This window comes from Alternaria ethzedia (genome assembly GCF_023757985.1).
Source record: "Alternaria ethzedia strain BMP 0044 chromosome Unknown scaffold_30, whole genome shotgun sequence".
NCBI classification, from domain to species: Eukaryota; Fungi; Ascomycota; class Dothideomycetes; order Pleosporales; family Pleosporaceae; genus Alternaria; species Alternaria ethzedia.
This window is the reverse complement of record NW_026056223.1, coordinates 306,091-319,137: the sequence shown is the minus strand read 5'-3', so window position 1 is coordinate 319,137 and position 13,047 is coordinate 306,091. Positions and strand designations below refer to the sequence as shown.

General features: G+C 53.4%; 4 protein-coding genes across 4 annotated transcripts; 2 read left to right on the top strand and 2 right to left on the bottom strand.

Annotated features, from left to right (window-relative positions):
• Positions 1-2,813: 2,813 nt before the first annotated feature.
• J4E87_008951 (uncharacterized protein) lies at positions 2,814-5,585 on the bottom strand (the record flags this gene model as incomplete). Its single annotated transcript, XM_049380534.1, has 3 exons — positions 2,814-2,846; positions 2,926-5,263; positions 5,314-5,585. 3 exons carry the CDS (start codon positions 5,583-5,585, stop codon positions 2,814-2,816), a joined length of 2,643 nt encoding a protein of 880 aa, XP_049229809.1.
• A 653-nt stretch (positions 5,586-6,238) lies between these two features.
• PAC1 (protein with putative role during mitosis) lies at positions 6,239-7,772 on the top strand (the record flags this gene model as incomplete). The annotated part of the gene is made up of 3 exons (XM_049380533.1): positions 6,239-6,246; positions 6,375-6,540; positions 6,591-7,772. The coding sequence occupies 3 exons, from the start codon at positions 6,239-6,241 to the stop codon at positions 7,770-7,772; spliced, it is 1,356 nt and encodes a 451-aa protein (XP_049229808.1).
• Positions 7,773-9,835: 2,063 nt separating this feature from the next.
• J4E87_008949 (uncharacterized protein) lies at positions 9,836-10,168 on the bottom strand (the record flags this gene model as incomplete). Its single annotated transcript, XM_049380532.1, has 2 exons — positions 9,836-10,109; positions 10,158-10,168. The coding sequence occupies 2 exons, from the start codon at positions 10,166-10,168 to the stop codon at positions 9,836-9,838; spliced, it is 285 nt and encodes a 94-aa protein (XP_049229807.1).
• A 641-nt stretch (positions 10,169-10,809) lies between these two features.
• On the top strand, positions 10,810-12,656 carry J4E87_008948 (uncharacterized protein; the record flags this gene model as incomplete). Its single annotated transcript, XM_049380531.1, has 2 exons — positions 10,810-12,384; positions 12,552-12,656. The coding sequence occupies 2 exons, from the start codon at positions 10,810-10,812 to the stop codon at positions 12,654-12,656; spliced, it is 1,680 nt and encodes a 559-aa protein (XP_049229806.1).
• Positions 12,657-13,047: the final 391 nt, after the last annotated feature.

Below are 13,047 nucleotides of genomic sequence, written 5' to 3'. Positions count from 1 at the left end.
GATTATGAGAGGAAGGAGACTGGTGAGGTGATCCTATTGGTACGTTGTACGTGGATGGTGTTGGCGCACTTTGAGGATACATGCGCTTTAGTCATGGCATGGAAGAAAACCTGATATTGTACTATTAGATACTCCAATCCAGCGCAAGCTTCTCTATCCGAAAGCCAGAAAATCAGTACACATGTCATTCTATACACTCCGACGAAAACGAGCTCCGCCCACGCTTATACCATGGAAAGCAAACACAACGTTCCCGCCCATCGCGAACAGCACAGTACGCGTCGAAGCCAAGCAAGCAAACCACCTCTCAGCTATACACTCCAGACGACAAGACCGCCCTCATCCCCTCCCCCCATAGAACTCCTCCAGCTTTCCCACCACCTCCTGCATAACCTCCTCCCTAACCGCAAAATTCACCCTCGCCCAACCCCCATCCTTCTCCACCCCATTGAACGCCCGCCCAGGCGCAACCTTGATCCCACCCCTACCTTCCAACTCCCTCCAGAAAGCGTTCTCCTCCTCTCCTGTCCTAGTCTTCTTTGCTAGTTTAGCAGCGAGGAAGGGGCCATGTGTCGGTACCACGATTTCGATGTCGTGGCGTCGGAGGAAGGAAGCGAGCATGTTGTAGGAAGTTGACAAGCGGGATGTGTTTAGAGTGAGAAGGGAGGGGAGAAGGGATGATGTAAGCAGGGAGGTTAGATAGATGGTCGAGAGGGAGGAGGGGTGTGTGGCTGTCAGTGCCAGGGAAGTGAGCAGAGGGGTGTTTTGTTGGGATACCACGCAACCCTGAAATACTCATATCAGCTCCTGGTCATTCCAGCCCGTGCAGTTTTGCGGGGACAAGAAGAGCGACTTACAACTTTCAGTCCACCCAATCCGAATAACCGACTTGCATCCCACACTACATGTACACGACTCGGATCGACCTTGACGGCTCCCTCCGGTACAAGCGGCTCAGTTAACGACAACGCGCTCACGAACGTCTCGCCATTTCTTTTCTTCTTAGCTCCTCCGCCCCCCTCCTTCCCATCTAATGCCATCAGCCCAGCCCCCTCATCAACAATCAAATGCAACCCCCTCTCCTGACAGAACTCCAGTAACTCCCGTAACGTTTCTCGGGGGTAGCATCGCGAGAGGGGGTTATTAGGGTTAGATAACAAGACAGCTTTAATCCGCGTTCTATATTCGGAGAAGTCGTAGGCGGCTTGCAGGGAGGGGACGAGGTAGTTGTCCCAGTGGATGTGGGTTGGCGGGATGACGGGGATGGGTGTTACGTTTGCTTTTTGCTTCAGTAAGAGCGAGAGGGTGGCTGTGGTTATATCAGTCAAAGAGGGCAATTTTGTAAGTGAGGGTTGGACGAAATTATGGATATGACCGAGGCTTGGTGTGGAAGGAATGCTTACGACAACTCGGACCAGGAACAAGCACACTATCCCCATCGTCGCATACAGCATGTATGACATTCTCAATCGCATCCGTAGTCCCAGCTGTAAGAACGACATGTTCAGCCCTCACAGCATGAACAGGCTTGAAATACGCATTGAAAAAGCCCGCAAGAGCATTCCTCAACCCTAAACCGCCGCCGCTAAGAGATTCCGTGGGGGACGTAAATGCCTATCGTAGATTCATGCCAAATTAGTACATGCGCAAAACTATACTTGTAGAAACGCATCCCGACGATCTTCGCAACCGAAATCGGAAACAAACATACCTCAACCGCCCCCACATCCCTCACAACATCCCCCAGAAACTTTTGTAATTCGGTATACAACACCTCATTCCCCCCACAACTAAGATCAATCGTATTCCCAAAAGGGTCAAACGACGCTGGTGCGGTATCCGAAAGCGCAGGCCCAAGCCCGTCGAGCGCGTTCCGCGCTCGTCGCGACAGTCCCGGGTCCATCATGGCTGAGACGGAGAGGTGGCGCGTGCTGCGCATTCAGTATGCAGGATGTAGTTTGGCGATGCGTGATGTAACAAGATTGAGGTGGAGTAGCTACAGCTGCTGCACTGTGGGGAAAAGCGACCCTGCAGCACGTCGCTGTCGCAGATAAAAAAACGTTGCGATCTCATTGTCCGGGGTGTGCTGCCAAGGGTGGTCGCTGCGGTCTGCGGCACAGTTATTTGTGAGGACCCAGGGGAGTGGTAACCTGGGGCTGACGCGACGCGTCTTGTTGGTTGGGCAGGCGGCCGGCGAGGGACGGGTCATAGCTTCGATACGATACGGTGACGGGATGTCGAAGAAGAGTAGGAAGAGAGGACAGAGTGAAGATTATAAGATCTATTGGATTCGCGATAATGAACACAAGCGTGTGGGGAATCTCTGAAGAAGGGAAGGAAGGGAAAAACGACGTCCTCCCCTCTGCACCAAGACCATGCAAGTCATAGAGCCTGCACGCGTGCTTTTCTCCCCGGTCTATCCTAAGCCTCATGCCCTGCCCTGCCTAACACTATTACACAAATGCATGCCCCAAGCCAGACCAACGCCGTTGAAGATGCTCACGGATAAATGCATGCAGAGCGCATGCAGGCACCCTATTTAAAGGAAAAACTAAATACCCTAGAGCCTATATTAAGATAAAAACTTATAAAGTTAGTAGCTTAACAGCGACGTAGGCTCCTAGGTGTTTAGTTTTTCCCTTGTATAGGGTGCAGGGTCCAAGATAAGCGATGAGCTACGAAGCCCTATGAACGCCCTCGAGAAAATCTGTGTGTGCCCGTCTCGATTTTGGGTGAAGCGCGGCAATTCGTTCGTGCAAGCGTAAAGACGACTGCTCGTCGAGAAAATGAGGTCGAATCGGCAAGTCGCTATTCTATTGCTGTGGCCGTCCGATACCTTGTTTAGCCTGAGGAATTGTAAGCTTCGTCGTTAAAAGTAAAACAAAGACGGCGATCTTCTTCAAAGTGTGAGGTGTCGGAACTAACCTTCATCATCTCAATCCTCTGCTTGAGATTTTGGGTAACCTCTGCTGCGCGCTTCCAGCTTTCCGCACCAGATGCTCCTGCGGAAGGTACCCGTTGAGCTGTTCCGTTCTCTGTTGGGCTCCTGCCATCACGCGACATCGACGACAGACCATCTGCTCGTGGACTTAGTTTTCCGCTCAAGTTACTGCCAGGGCGAGATAGAGAATCAAAGTTCTCCTTACCATCGCCGCCCGGGCTTCCTGGCCCACTGGCAAAACTCCTCTCTCGCCTTGGGTGCATGGCCCGACTGCCATAGCCGGAGTCACCGAAATGCGCGCCGTTGGTGTTACCAACTCCGTTATCAGTGTATATCTGGTCTCCGACGTCTGTAGCTGGCGGAGAATTTGAACGCGCCTGCCTAAGGAGTTCGCGCTTCAATCTATCAATCTCGCGGCGCTGGTTCTGTACTGTCTGCTCGGATGCTTCAAAGTCTGAGCGCGCACGGACGAGCTGCGTCTCCTTCGCCTTTATCGAGAGCACGTCGCGGGTGTGATCTTCGATGAGCTGAGCGTTCTGGTTCTGGAGCTCATGGATCTGCGAAGTAAGGTTTGTCCTTTCTCCACGCAAATCTTCATTCTGTCGCCGTACTCGTTCAACCTCTGCTCGTAGCTCATCAAGTTCCGCACGCTCCACCAAGCTGAGGCCGGTCGGCGCTTGTGGAGCTGGGGCGGCGACGGGTTCAGCAGCAGGCCTTCCTAGGGGACGACCTGCGAGACCACGTCCGGCACCAAACTTGGGCTGTGGTGGCGGTGCTTCTTCCTCGGGAGGAGGTGAAACAACAGATTTCCGTGGCGAAGGAGCTCCGAGACCTGGTTTTTTCAATCCACCGAGCCTTGATGGCGCAGCAAGACCGGGCTTGGCACCCAATTTGGACGCGGCGGGTCTTGAAGTCGGCTTCGGCTCGAGAGGTGCGGCGGGCTCTTCCACAGGCGGAGGCGGGGGTGCCTTTGCTGCAGGAGCCGGCTTCTTTGCGCCGCCCGGTGCTGGCCGTTTACCCATAGGCTTCTTAGTTGGTGCTGCGGCTGCAGGCTTGGGCGCTGGCGCAGCCTTTGGCTTGTATTTGGACTTGACTTCCGCAGCATCGAAGAACTCCTTGATCTTGGTCTTGCGGATCTCGTCAAGTCCGTCCAGATGAGCGTTCATGATGCGGTCTCCCATAATCTTCCACAACGTACCCAGCACCTCGGCACCAGCAGCTCGCTGTACCTCTTGAGATTCAGTAAGTAGTTTCGTAGAACTCTCTGCGATGGCCTTGGCTTGTTCCGGTGTTGGGGCTTCGCGGGTGTTCTTCAAGCATCGAACCAGGAATCGCGACGATTCAAGTTTGACCTGAGGATTCTTGTGCTTTAGAAACTCCAGAATCTCCTCCAAGCACTCTTGAAAGCTCGTGCATGCGAATGAGGCGTCCAGAGCAGCTCCAATGGCGTCAGTCACAGTCTGTTTCTTCTCCTTCAGGCGCTCCATCATTGCGTTCATGACGTCTTTGCGGTACTTGGCGAAGCTCTTCTTCAAGCCCTTGGCTAGAAGCTCGACACAGTTTGCGGCAGTTACAACACAGGCAATATTCGCATCCTTCAGGCAGGTCTTCGCAAAGCCGCGTACTAGCTCATCGAAAGGTCCTTCGGCGATCCTTGGGTGATCAAGAGCTTTTTGCGTGTCATCGAGCGCTTCTTTTCGGTCTTTCCATTTTGACGAGGCCAACTTCTCCGAAAAGTCCTTGGGAATCTTTGCGAAGACATCAACGGCTTCGTACTCGGGCTCAAGATCAATGGCGGCCTCCTCTTCCTCTTCCTCCTCTTCGACGTCTGGTGCAGCGGCAGCGGCTTCCTTGGCAGCCTGCTGTGAACGGAGCAGTCGCTCCTGTTTTGGCGAGGGCTCTTCCTTGACCTTTTCAAATAGCTTGTCGAGATCTTGCTGTTGGACAGGCTTCAGATCGTTCCAGAAGAGCGGCTTCATGGCCTCTTTTAGCCATCGGTAAAGTTCGACTGTCAACTCCTGCGCCTTGGCGCGAACGTTCTTGTCCGCATGGCCGTAACATTTCGGAAGCGCCTTGAGGACGGGCTTGGGCTCGATGGTTTTGCAGCCGTAGGCATGGTAAATTTGTGTAAGGGCGTCTAAAGTCGCGGCGATGACTTTGGGTTGCTTGTTCCCTAGTACTGGTAGGAGCTCTTCGATTACGGGGTCGGGCTTGTCGGTCTCGATGTATAGCATGAGCGCTTCGAGCGCCTTTGCCTTCGCTGCCGGTCGTGTCGAGGGTAGGCCCTTTTCGGCGATGACTGTGATGGTGTTTCCGCGTGACCTGAACGATGCGTTAGTAATGCGCCGCGCAAAGTTTTGCAAAGTACTTACCGTACGCAGCCCTCCCTTCCTGCTATCTCGAGGAAGGCGCACAGTGCGCCGAGACCTTCTTGTTGTGCCGCGACGTTGGAGTCGCCCGCAACACCTTTCCATACGCTCGCATCGTTTATGAACTGGCGCACAATGGGGTCTGATTCACTGGCGGCGAGACTGAACTCTTTGGCAGCGGCCTCGTATGCTTCTTTCCGCACCTTCCAGACCTTGTGTACGAAGCGATCTGGAAGCGGCAGAGAACTGAAATCTTCCTCCGCGGCGTCGGCCATGGCCTGTTATGGAATGTGATGGATGTAATGCGGGGTCTTCTAAGAAACCAGAAAAGCTAATAAAGAGTAAGTCGCGGAGTTCTGGAAGGTTGAAAGGCCTTTTAGCAAGTGGCGCAATAGTCCAAACACTGTGTAGACAACAGTGATATGCGCGCGGATGGGCGCGCGTGCAGTGGACCATGACTGATGCAGGAGGTAGGAGCGCGGAGACGTACCAGATGATGTCAGTAGACAATGTTGTCGATTGCTTTTTGTGAGACTGTTGGATCGCAAAGTCTCGGATAGCGATAACAGCGGAGTGTGAGGGGTCGAGTATGGTGTGGGCTGATGATGTAGAAAGTGCAAGTATGTTTTGGCGGGCGCTCCAGGGCTCGTTGTCCGGGCGAACAGCAGTGTTCCTTCCTAAACAGATCCCTGCACCACATGAATGCCCAACCCACCTACATCGTCCAGCACACACGCCACCTCCAACACACGCCCGCATTATTGCTTCGAGACAATCGCTATCCTCCCGCCGTCGCCATTCCGCTACCTCTAATTTCCGCCCAAGATACCCCACCCCTGCAGACATCCTCCGCTCACCGCAATTCCCCGCGCCCACCAAAAACCTCCACCTCGACCGCACACGACTACGCACCACGTCGCGATAGTGCATGGTCCCGTCTAGCGTCAATCGCGTATGACCTAGCCATTACGCCATGAGCGCGATATTGACAGACCGGCAAGCGGAAGAGCTGTGAGCATTGCAGACAGCAAGTGACTCGAGAGCCATGACTGACGACGAGCCAGGCACAAGGCCATAATCGCATATCTGGGCGTTATAAACGCGCCAAAGACGGCGGAAGCGTTCCGGGAAGAAGCCAACATAGCCGAGAGTTTCGACGATGCCACGCGGAAAAAGTACGAGGGGCTGCTGGAGAAGAAATGGACCAGTGTAGTGCGGCTGCAGAAGAAGGTACTTGCGCGTCAATACCTACAGTGAAATCATACGCTTACAGTCTCCAGGTTTTGGAACTCGAGCAACGCAACCAAAGCCTCCAGAGCGAGCTCGACTCCACAACGCCAACCTCACTCATCAGGAGAAACCAAGACCCCACCGCGTGGCTACCACGGGCTCCAGCACGACACACCCTCCAATCACATCGCTCTCCCATTACCTGCGTCGCCTTTCATCCCGTATTCTCGTCGCTCGCTTCAGGCTCGGAAGACACTACCATCAAGATCTGGGATTGGGAATTGGGTGAGCTGGAAAGGACGGTGAAGGGACACACAAAAGGAGTGCTGGATGTCGATTTTGGTGGTCCAAGAGGTGGCACACTGCTGGCTTCGTGCTCGAGCGACTTGACCATCAAGCTGTGGGATCCTTCGGACGAATACAAGAACATCAGGACGCTTCCTGGGCACGATCACTCCGTCTCTGCGATTCGGTTCGTTCCTAGTGGGGCCGCCGGATCTCCATCTTCAGGGAACCTACTAGTCTCTGCGTCCCGAGACAAGACACTGCGCATTTGGGACGTCACAACGGGTTACTGCGTCAAGACGATACGCGGGCATGCCGACTGGGTACGAGACGTAGCCCCTAGCTTTGACGGACGATGGCTTTTGTCTGCAGGAAACGATCAGACTGCTCGGCTATGGGACGCAAGCTCAGGAGAGCCCAAATGCACTTTCCTCGGTCATGAGCACGTTATCGAATGCGTTACAATCGCGCCTCCGGTATCGTACGCCAACCTTGCAGCACTTGCTGGACTCAAGAAACCACCACCACTCAGTAGTTCCGCCGAGTACGTTGCGACTGGATCAAGAGACAAGACCATAAAGATATGGGACGGACGGGGAACACTCATCAAAACACTTGCTGGCCATGACAATTGGATACGCTCGCTGGTCTTCCACCCAGGCGGCAAGTACTTGCTATCGGCTAGTGACGACAAGACAATCCGATGCTGGGACCTCACGCAGGAAGGCCGATGCGTCAAGACTGTTACCGACGCCCATGGGCACTTCGTAAGCTGTATGCGCTGGGCCCCCAACGTCATCAAGGACGTACCAGTCAACGGAGATGCCACTAACGGCGCAACCAACGGTGCCAGTAAGAAGAAAGAAGAGGAAGCAGCCAAAGCAGGTATACGTTGTGTTATTGCGACAGGCTGCGTTGACTTGAACGTTCGCATCTTTGCCTCATGAGAGACGACAGCTTCGCCACTTTTGTTCGCATCGTTGCCAGTACGTGTTCTGCATAGGAAGGTTGGATGTACAGACGAAGGGGCTTCCACACACGAGACTCCATGAGTTCCAGTTTTTACGACTTCATGTAAATACCCAAGTTACGCGCCATGATAGTCTCTCACGCGTCATAGTAAAGGCGCAGGTCGGAGAAGGGCATGCATGCATATCAGTTTGGCGTCAATATGGGTGGAAAGATCAAGGATAGAGCAGCAAGAGACATGCGATCAGTGTTTTCACCAAACATTCACAGAGCGAACTGAAATAAGTCGCAATGTCCCCGCGCCATGCCCAGTCATCACCATGTGATGCTACGATGTTCTTAGTATTGGAGGTGAGGCCCGTGTCTCCATGAGGCTGGGGGGTCCACCTTCGCGAGATGCTGGCTTAGTCACCAACGCGCTAGTGGAGCGGAAAAACTAGCGAGACCTCCGATAGCTTAACTTTTCTCTCAGCGGCCTACAACTTGTCTTCCTACACCATTACTGCTTCACACAGCAATGGCGCATCAACGATACAGCAAGCTTTGCTGTTGTGCGCACAAGATCTATGACTAACCGCCAGCACTAACAGCACTGCTTACAGCATGCGCTCACTTTTGTAAGTACAAGTACCCTACCCTCCATCCTGCGCTTTCATGATGATTCACAAAGCCAAAAACAAATTAGAGTCTTTGACCTCTAGGGGAATGAAACTCAAACTTTTGCACGTCAGTCTGATTGCGACTGCGCTCATCACGTTGTCTTCGACTTTTGCGACGAGAGCATCAAGCTAACCAGCTTCAGAGTTTCTTGATATGCACTTACATCACAAGCGCATTGCGCTTTCGCGCTCATGACTGCCACAGGTAGCTCCGCAGCTCTGCGATGTCACTGGTAAGTACATCTCCCCTCCACCTCCCCTCGTCCAATGATGATCAGATTGTGCTACGGCACGCTGGAAATTACCGACCAAGGCTTCTGCCGGTGCCGATAAACAATGGCTGTTTCTGATTTTGACCTTCAATTCCCTGCTCTTCTCAACATCGCTTGTAGCTCTCGCTAACATCTCGCGCGTTGCAGATACTATCATTCCGCGCCCCAAATGGTACGATTTCTCCCTCTCGAACCCTTCTCGAACACCATATGATGATTCCGCACTGGGCACCGACAATTCGTGACGGATACGCTCATTATGGCAGGCCTCAGAAACCTCGCCGACTGACCTCGCTCGCCAATACTGCACAATCATACAAGCGTCGCTGAGCTTCGGCTAACAACGCAATCAGTCTGTTCTCCAACAGCAGTCTGTAACATCCTCCATGGTAAGCGCACTCCTCTTGCTCACCTTCTGGGAAATGATGAACACTTGATGACGAGTCCGACGGGTTCGCCCGGTGAAGACTTAAAATCAAAATATCCATTCATGTCAACTGATCCCACTCCAATGCATACTATTTGCTTTCGCTTCACTGGTAGAAGCTTTTGCTAACTTGCTACCCAGATCCATCAGTGCTTGCCTCACTACAATCGGTACGCTCGCCGCCTATCTCCTTTCTCGATATGATGATACGACTTTATCAATGACAAGCATATGTCCAAGCTTCGGCGACGACGAGAACTGTCCTGTCTGATCCACACTATACTGTGTTGCACTATGAAGAAGGGATACAACAGCAACTGATCAGTTGCGTAGGATCTTCTACTCATGTTGCAAGCGTGATGCTATCCTCTATGGTAAGTCTTCATCCACAACCTCCACTTCCTTTACAAGATGAACATTCAATTTATCACGACGGTCTACCGAGCTACGGCAATGGTGATAACTGCCTGTGACAGGGCATGAGTCTGATCAACACCCTCGACTTGCACACATTGATTGCTTTTGGTGTATCAAACGCTAACAATGTGCTCAGATCTCAACCCTTTTCCATGATACTCGTGACCAGTAACGCCTTCATATGCCCTTGCGATGTCGCTTGGAGTCTTCCACACAATGTCTTGTAATTCCCGGGCGAATTCTCCGTAGTCCACCATGCCAGTAGCTCAGTACAATCCAATCGTAATGTCTCCACGAATCCTTGCCGTCAAGTGAATCTCTGCCTCCAAATCTAGCTTGATACCCAGGAGTAACGCCGCATCCTTGGGCTTGCCGTTGTCGTCCACTGGCCCCTTGATGATGTTGCCGGCCGGTCGGTTGAGTGTGGCTGAGGATGGGACAGGGCCAACCTTGGAAGTGGAAGACACCTTACGGCCACCGGAGGCTTGTCCATCGCTCTCAGTGTCGGAGCCGTAGGCTGTTGGGCGGATGGTGGAGTCGCTGATTGAGGTTAGCACATGTAAAACCCTTCGTACCAGTGTTGCTTACAGGGTAGACATTCTGATGGATGGTTGGAGATAACAAGAAGTCGATATTACGTATTAGGTAAGTGGTTCAAGTTGGACAGGCGCCGGGCCGTTGCTGGGTATTGGCGATGGTGGATGGTGAGGATGAGATGCAGGTCAACTGTACTGGCCTTGACGAAGTGCCATATCTCTGCCTTATAAGCAAAGTGGCCATTAGACAAGACAACAGCACACACCGTTCACCTTTGCCGTGAGTCGACGTCGCGCTGAACGCTCGAAACGGCTGTTGTGGCACTCCTGCGTCTCAAAGTCGCTGCCATCGTCCGAGTCTCGTACCAGCCTCACTACCCAAAGGGAATCAAGGGTCCAGACAAGACGATCAACCGCAGTCGCTTGAATGTTGTGGGGATGTGCTATGCCTGCCGGCGGGGCGGCTGTGACGATGAAACACACAGGGGCTGGTGAAGCTCAGGGCGACCGTCTCAGCTCGGACACTCTTGTTCTCAGTCGAGCGACCATCAGACCACCGGAGCTATCAAGCGATCCCGATTCTATGGAACCACGGTAATGCGCATAGACCATATCGAATCCCATCTGCAAGCGATAGCGAACATGGTGCATGTCCATGCCAACCTCCACCCGCAAACGCATCCCCGCGATGCAGCACACGCAAAATGGTCCTCTCAATCCTCATCGCCACAATCGTAGCCCCCGGTCTCCTCGGCTCCCAAGAAGCGATCCGGCAATCGCAATCCAAAGAGAAGCGCGAAGAACACCGTGCCCGCCGCTGCAACCTCATCGCCACATGCGTCAAGTCTTCGCATCGCAGCCGCGAAATCGACGGCCGGCAAGTCGTACTGAGAAACGGGAAGCTCTGGATCGATACCGGGACAGAAGATGGAAGTCCACTGGGTCATCCTTATGCTGGATATTACTTACCGTACCCGGATACGAGTTACGAGGGTCTTGTAACGACCATTACGGATGTGGCACCGATTATGAACTGGGTGTACGTTGATAGAGACACGGGAGAAGCGAAATACGGAGTGAGAGCTGATGCACAACCGCATCTCACAGGCCCATTCGATTGCACGCGTCAAGACCGACGGCTCACATTCGATGGCTGGGAGGGGTGGTGTGCAGTTGAACAAGCACCCGGGCTATGGGGCTTGTACTTTGATCTTGATGACGACGGCCTCAAATCTAGAGTTGCACCTGGTACGAGGGTACTAGAGATCGAACTCAGTCGCAAGGAAAAGAGGTGGAAGAAAGAGGCGGACGAGAGGATGGCGGATCAGACTACTAAGAGGGCTGTTGAGAGGGAGGAGGATGCGCCGGTTGAGAAGCCGTTAGGTGGGGAGAAGGTGGAGGTCAGACCGGGGGTCGGTGCTGCAGTGGGAGAGGGGAAGGAAGAGGGTTGGAGGCCGATGAAGATACCGAAGTCTATTTTTGAGGATCCGCCGCCGGTGGTGGAGAGTTTGGTTTTTCGATCAAGGACACCGCCGCCAGCGTATTCGCCTGCCGGAGGGGTTGATGAAGAAACCTTGGCTCCGACGAGAGGGCAAGATGATGCATCTGTTCGGATGGCTGGTGAGGGTCAGAATGACAGCCCACCAGTCATGGAAACTTCCCCGTCTCCTATCGTAACGAAACCGGTGCCAGCCGGAGCCCAGTCAACACTCGCTGAAGAGACTGGAAGCCCTTCACGTGAGGCGAACGTCCCACAGGTTCAACTACCGCCGACACTTATCGATGAGCTCGGAAGCACCCAGGAGAAATCAGACTCCACATCATCACCTGAAGAGCAATTCACATCTCCCGGCGAGAAGCGGACTACGCCCAAGCTGAACAGAAGCAGCGGCTCTCGAGCGCTAGCCCAAGCTCAGAAGTTCGAAGCCATGGCAGCAGCGCAAAAGTCTAGTCCTGAGGCTAGGCGACTATCGAGTGAACGCGGATCTCGTGCCAACAGTAACACGTCTTCTGTATACTCCAATGAAGATGCGTCACTGAGCGTGCCTGGAGTCAGTACACAGCCCCAAGATTCACCAACACCGGCCCCTCTAGCACTCGCCGTCTCCAAAGCGAAACAAGCAAAAGCACTGGCGACGCGGTCGCAGCCATCAGGAGCCACAATGTCTATATCCGACCCGTCAATCCAACGACCGGTAACACCTCCCCGCCAACGTGCACCCTCCATCCGCGAAGACCCAGCCATATCCGCAGCTCAATCTACATCAAACGGCAGACCGGTGATATCTCTACCCCGTCGACCATATCCAGATAGATCTAGTCCCCGCCCAAGCCCGAGTCCCTCATCACGACGATCAACTTCGCAGCAGTCGACACAAAGACTCACACCCGATCGCCGGCAAAGAGATCGATCCATCTCTGAACTCTCATCACCATCCTCTTCCAGAGCCGCTACATCTCATTCGTCACCGAGATCATCGTCTGCGGCGTTGGGGAGGCAGTCGCTTGCGAGGACTATGACGAGTGGGAAGGGGAACCAGGGGATGAGTGATAGGATTGGAGGGGGTCAGGGGAGGGGAAGTACGGGTGGAGTGGGTAGGAAAGCTGGTAGTAGTTCTGTGAGTAGGAAGGGTAGGGGAAATGCTGGTACCACTGGTGGAAGGAAGACTACGTCGGCGTTATTTAGGGAGATTGATGACTTGGTTGGCTTGGAGGACGAGAATGGGAAGACGAAGTGATGTAGCGTTGGAACACCATCACGAAGATGAAAGATAAAAATCAATACAAAGATTCCATCAGACATTACGGTATCTATCTTGAGGGTAGGTAGTGCTTGGTTGAGTAATCACGTTCCGTGTTGATGCCCGAAACCGATTAGGCGTCAATGCCACCTTCCATAATTCGCTCAGTGCCACCGACTTTCCTCATCTCTTTTACCACCT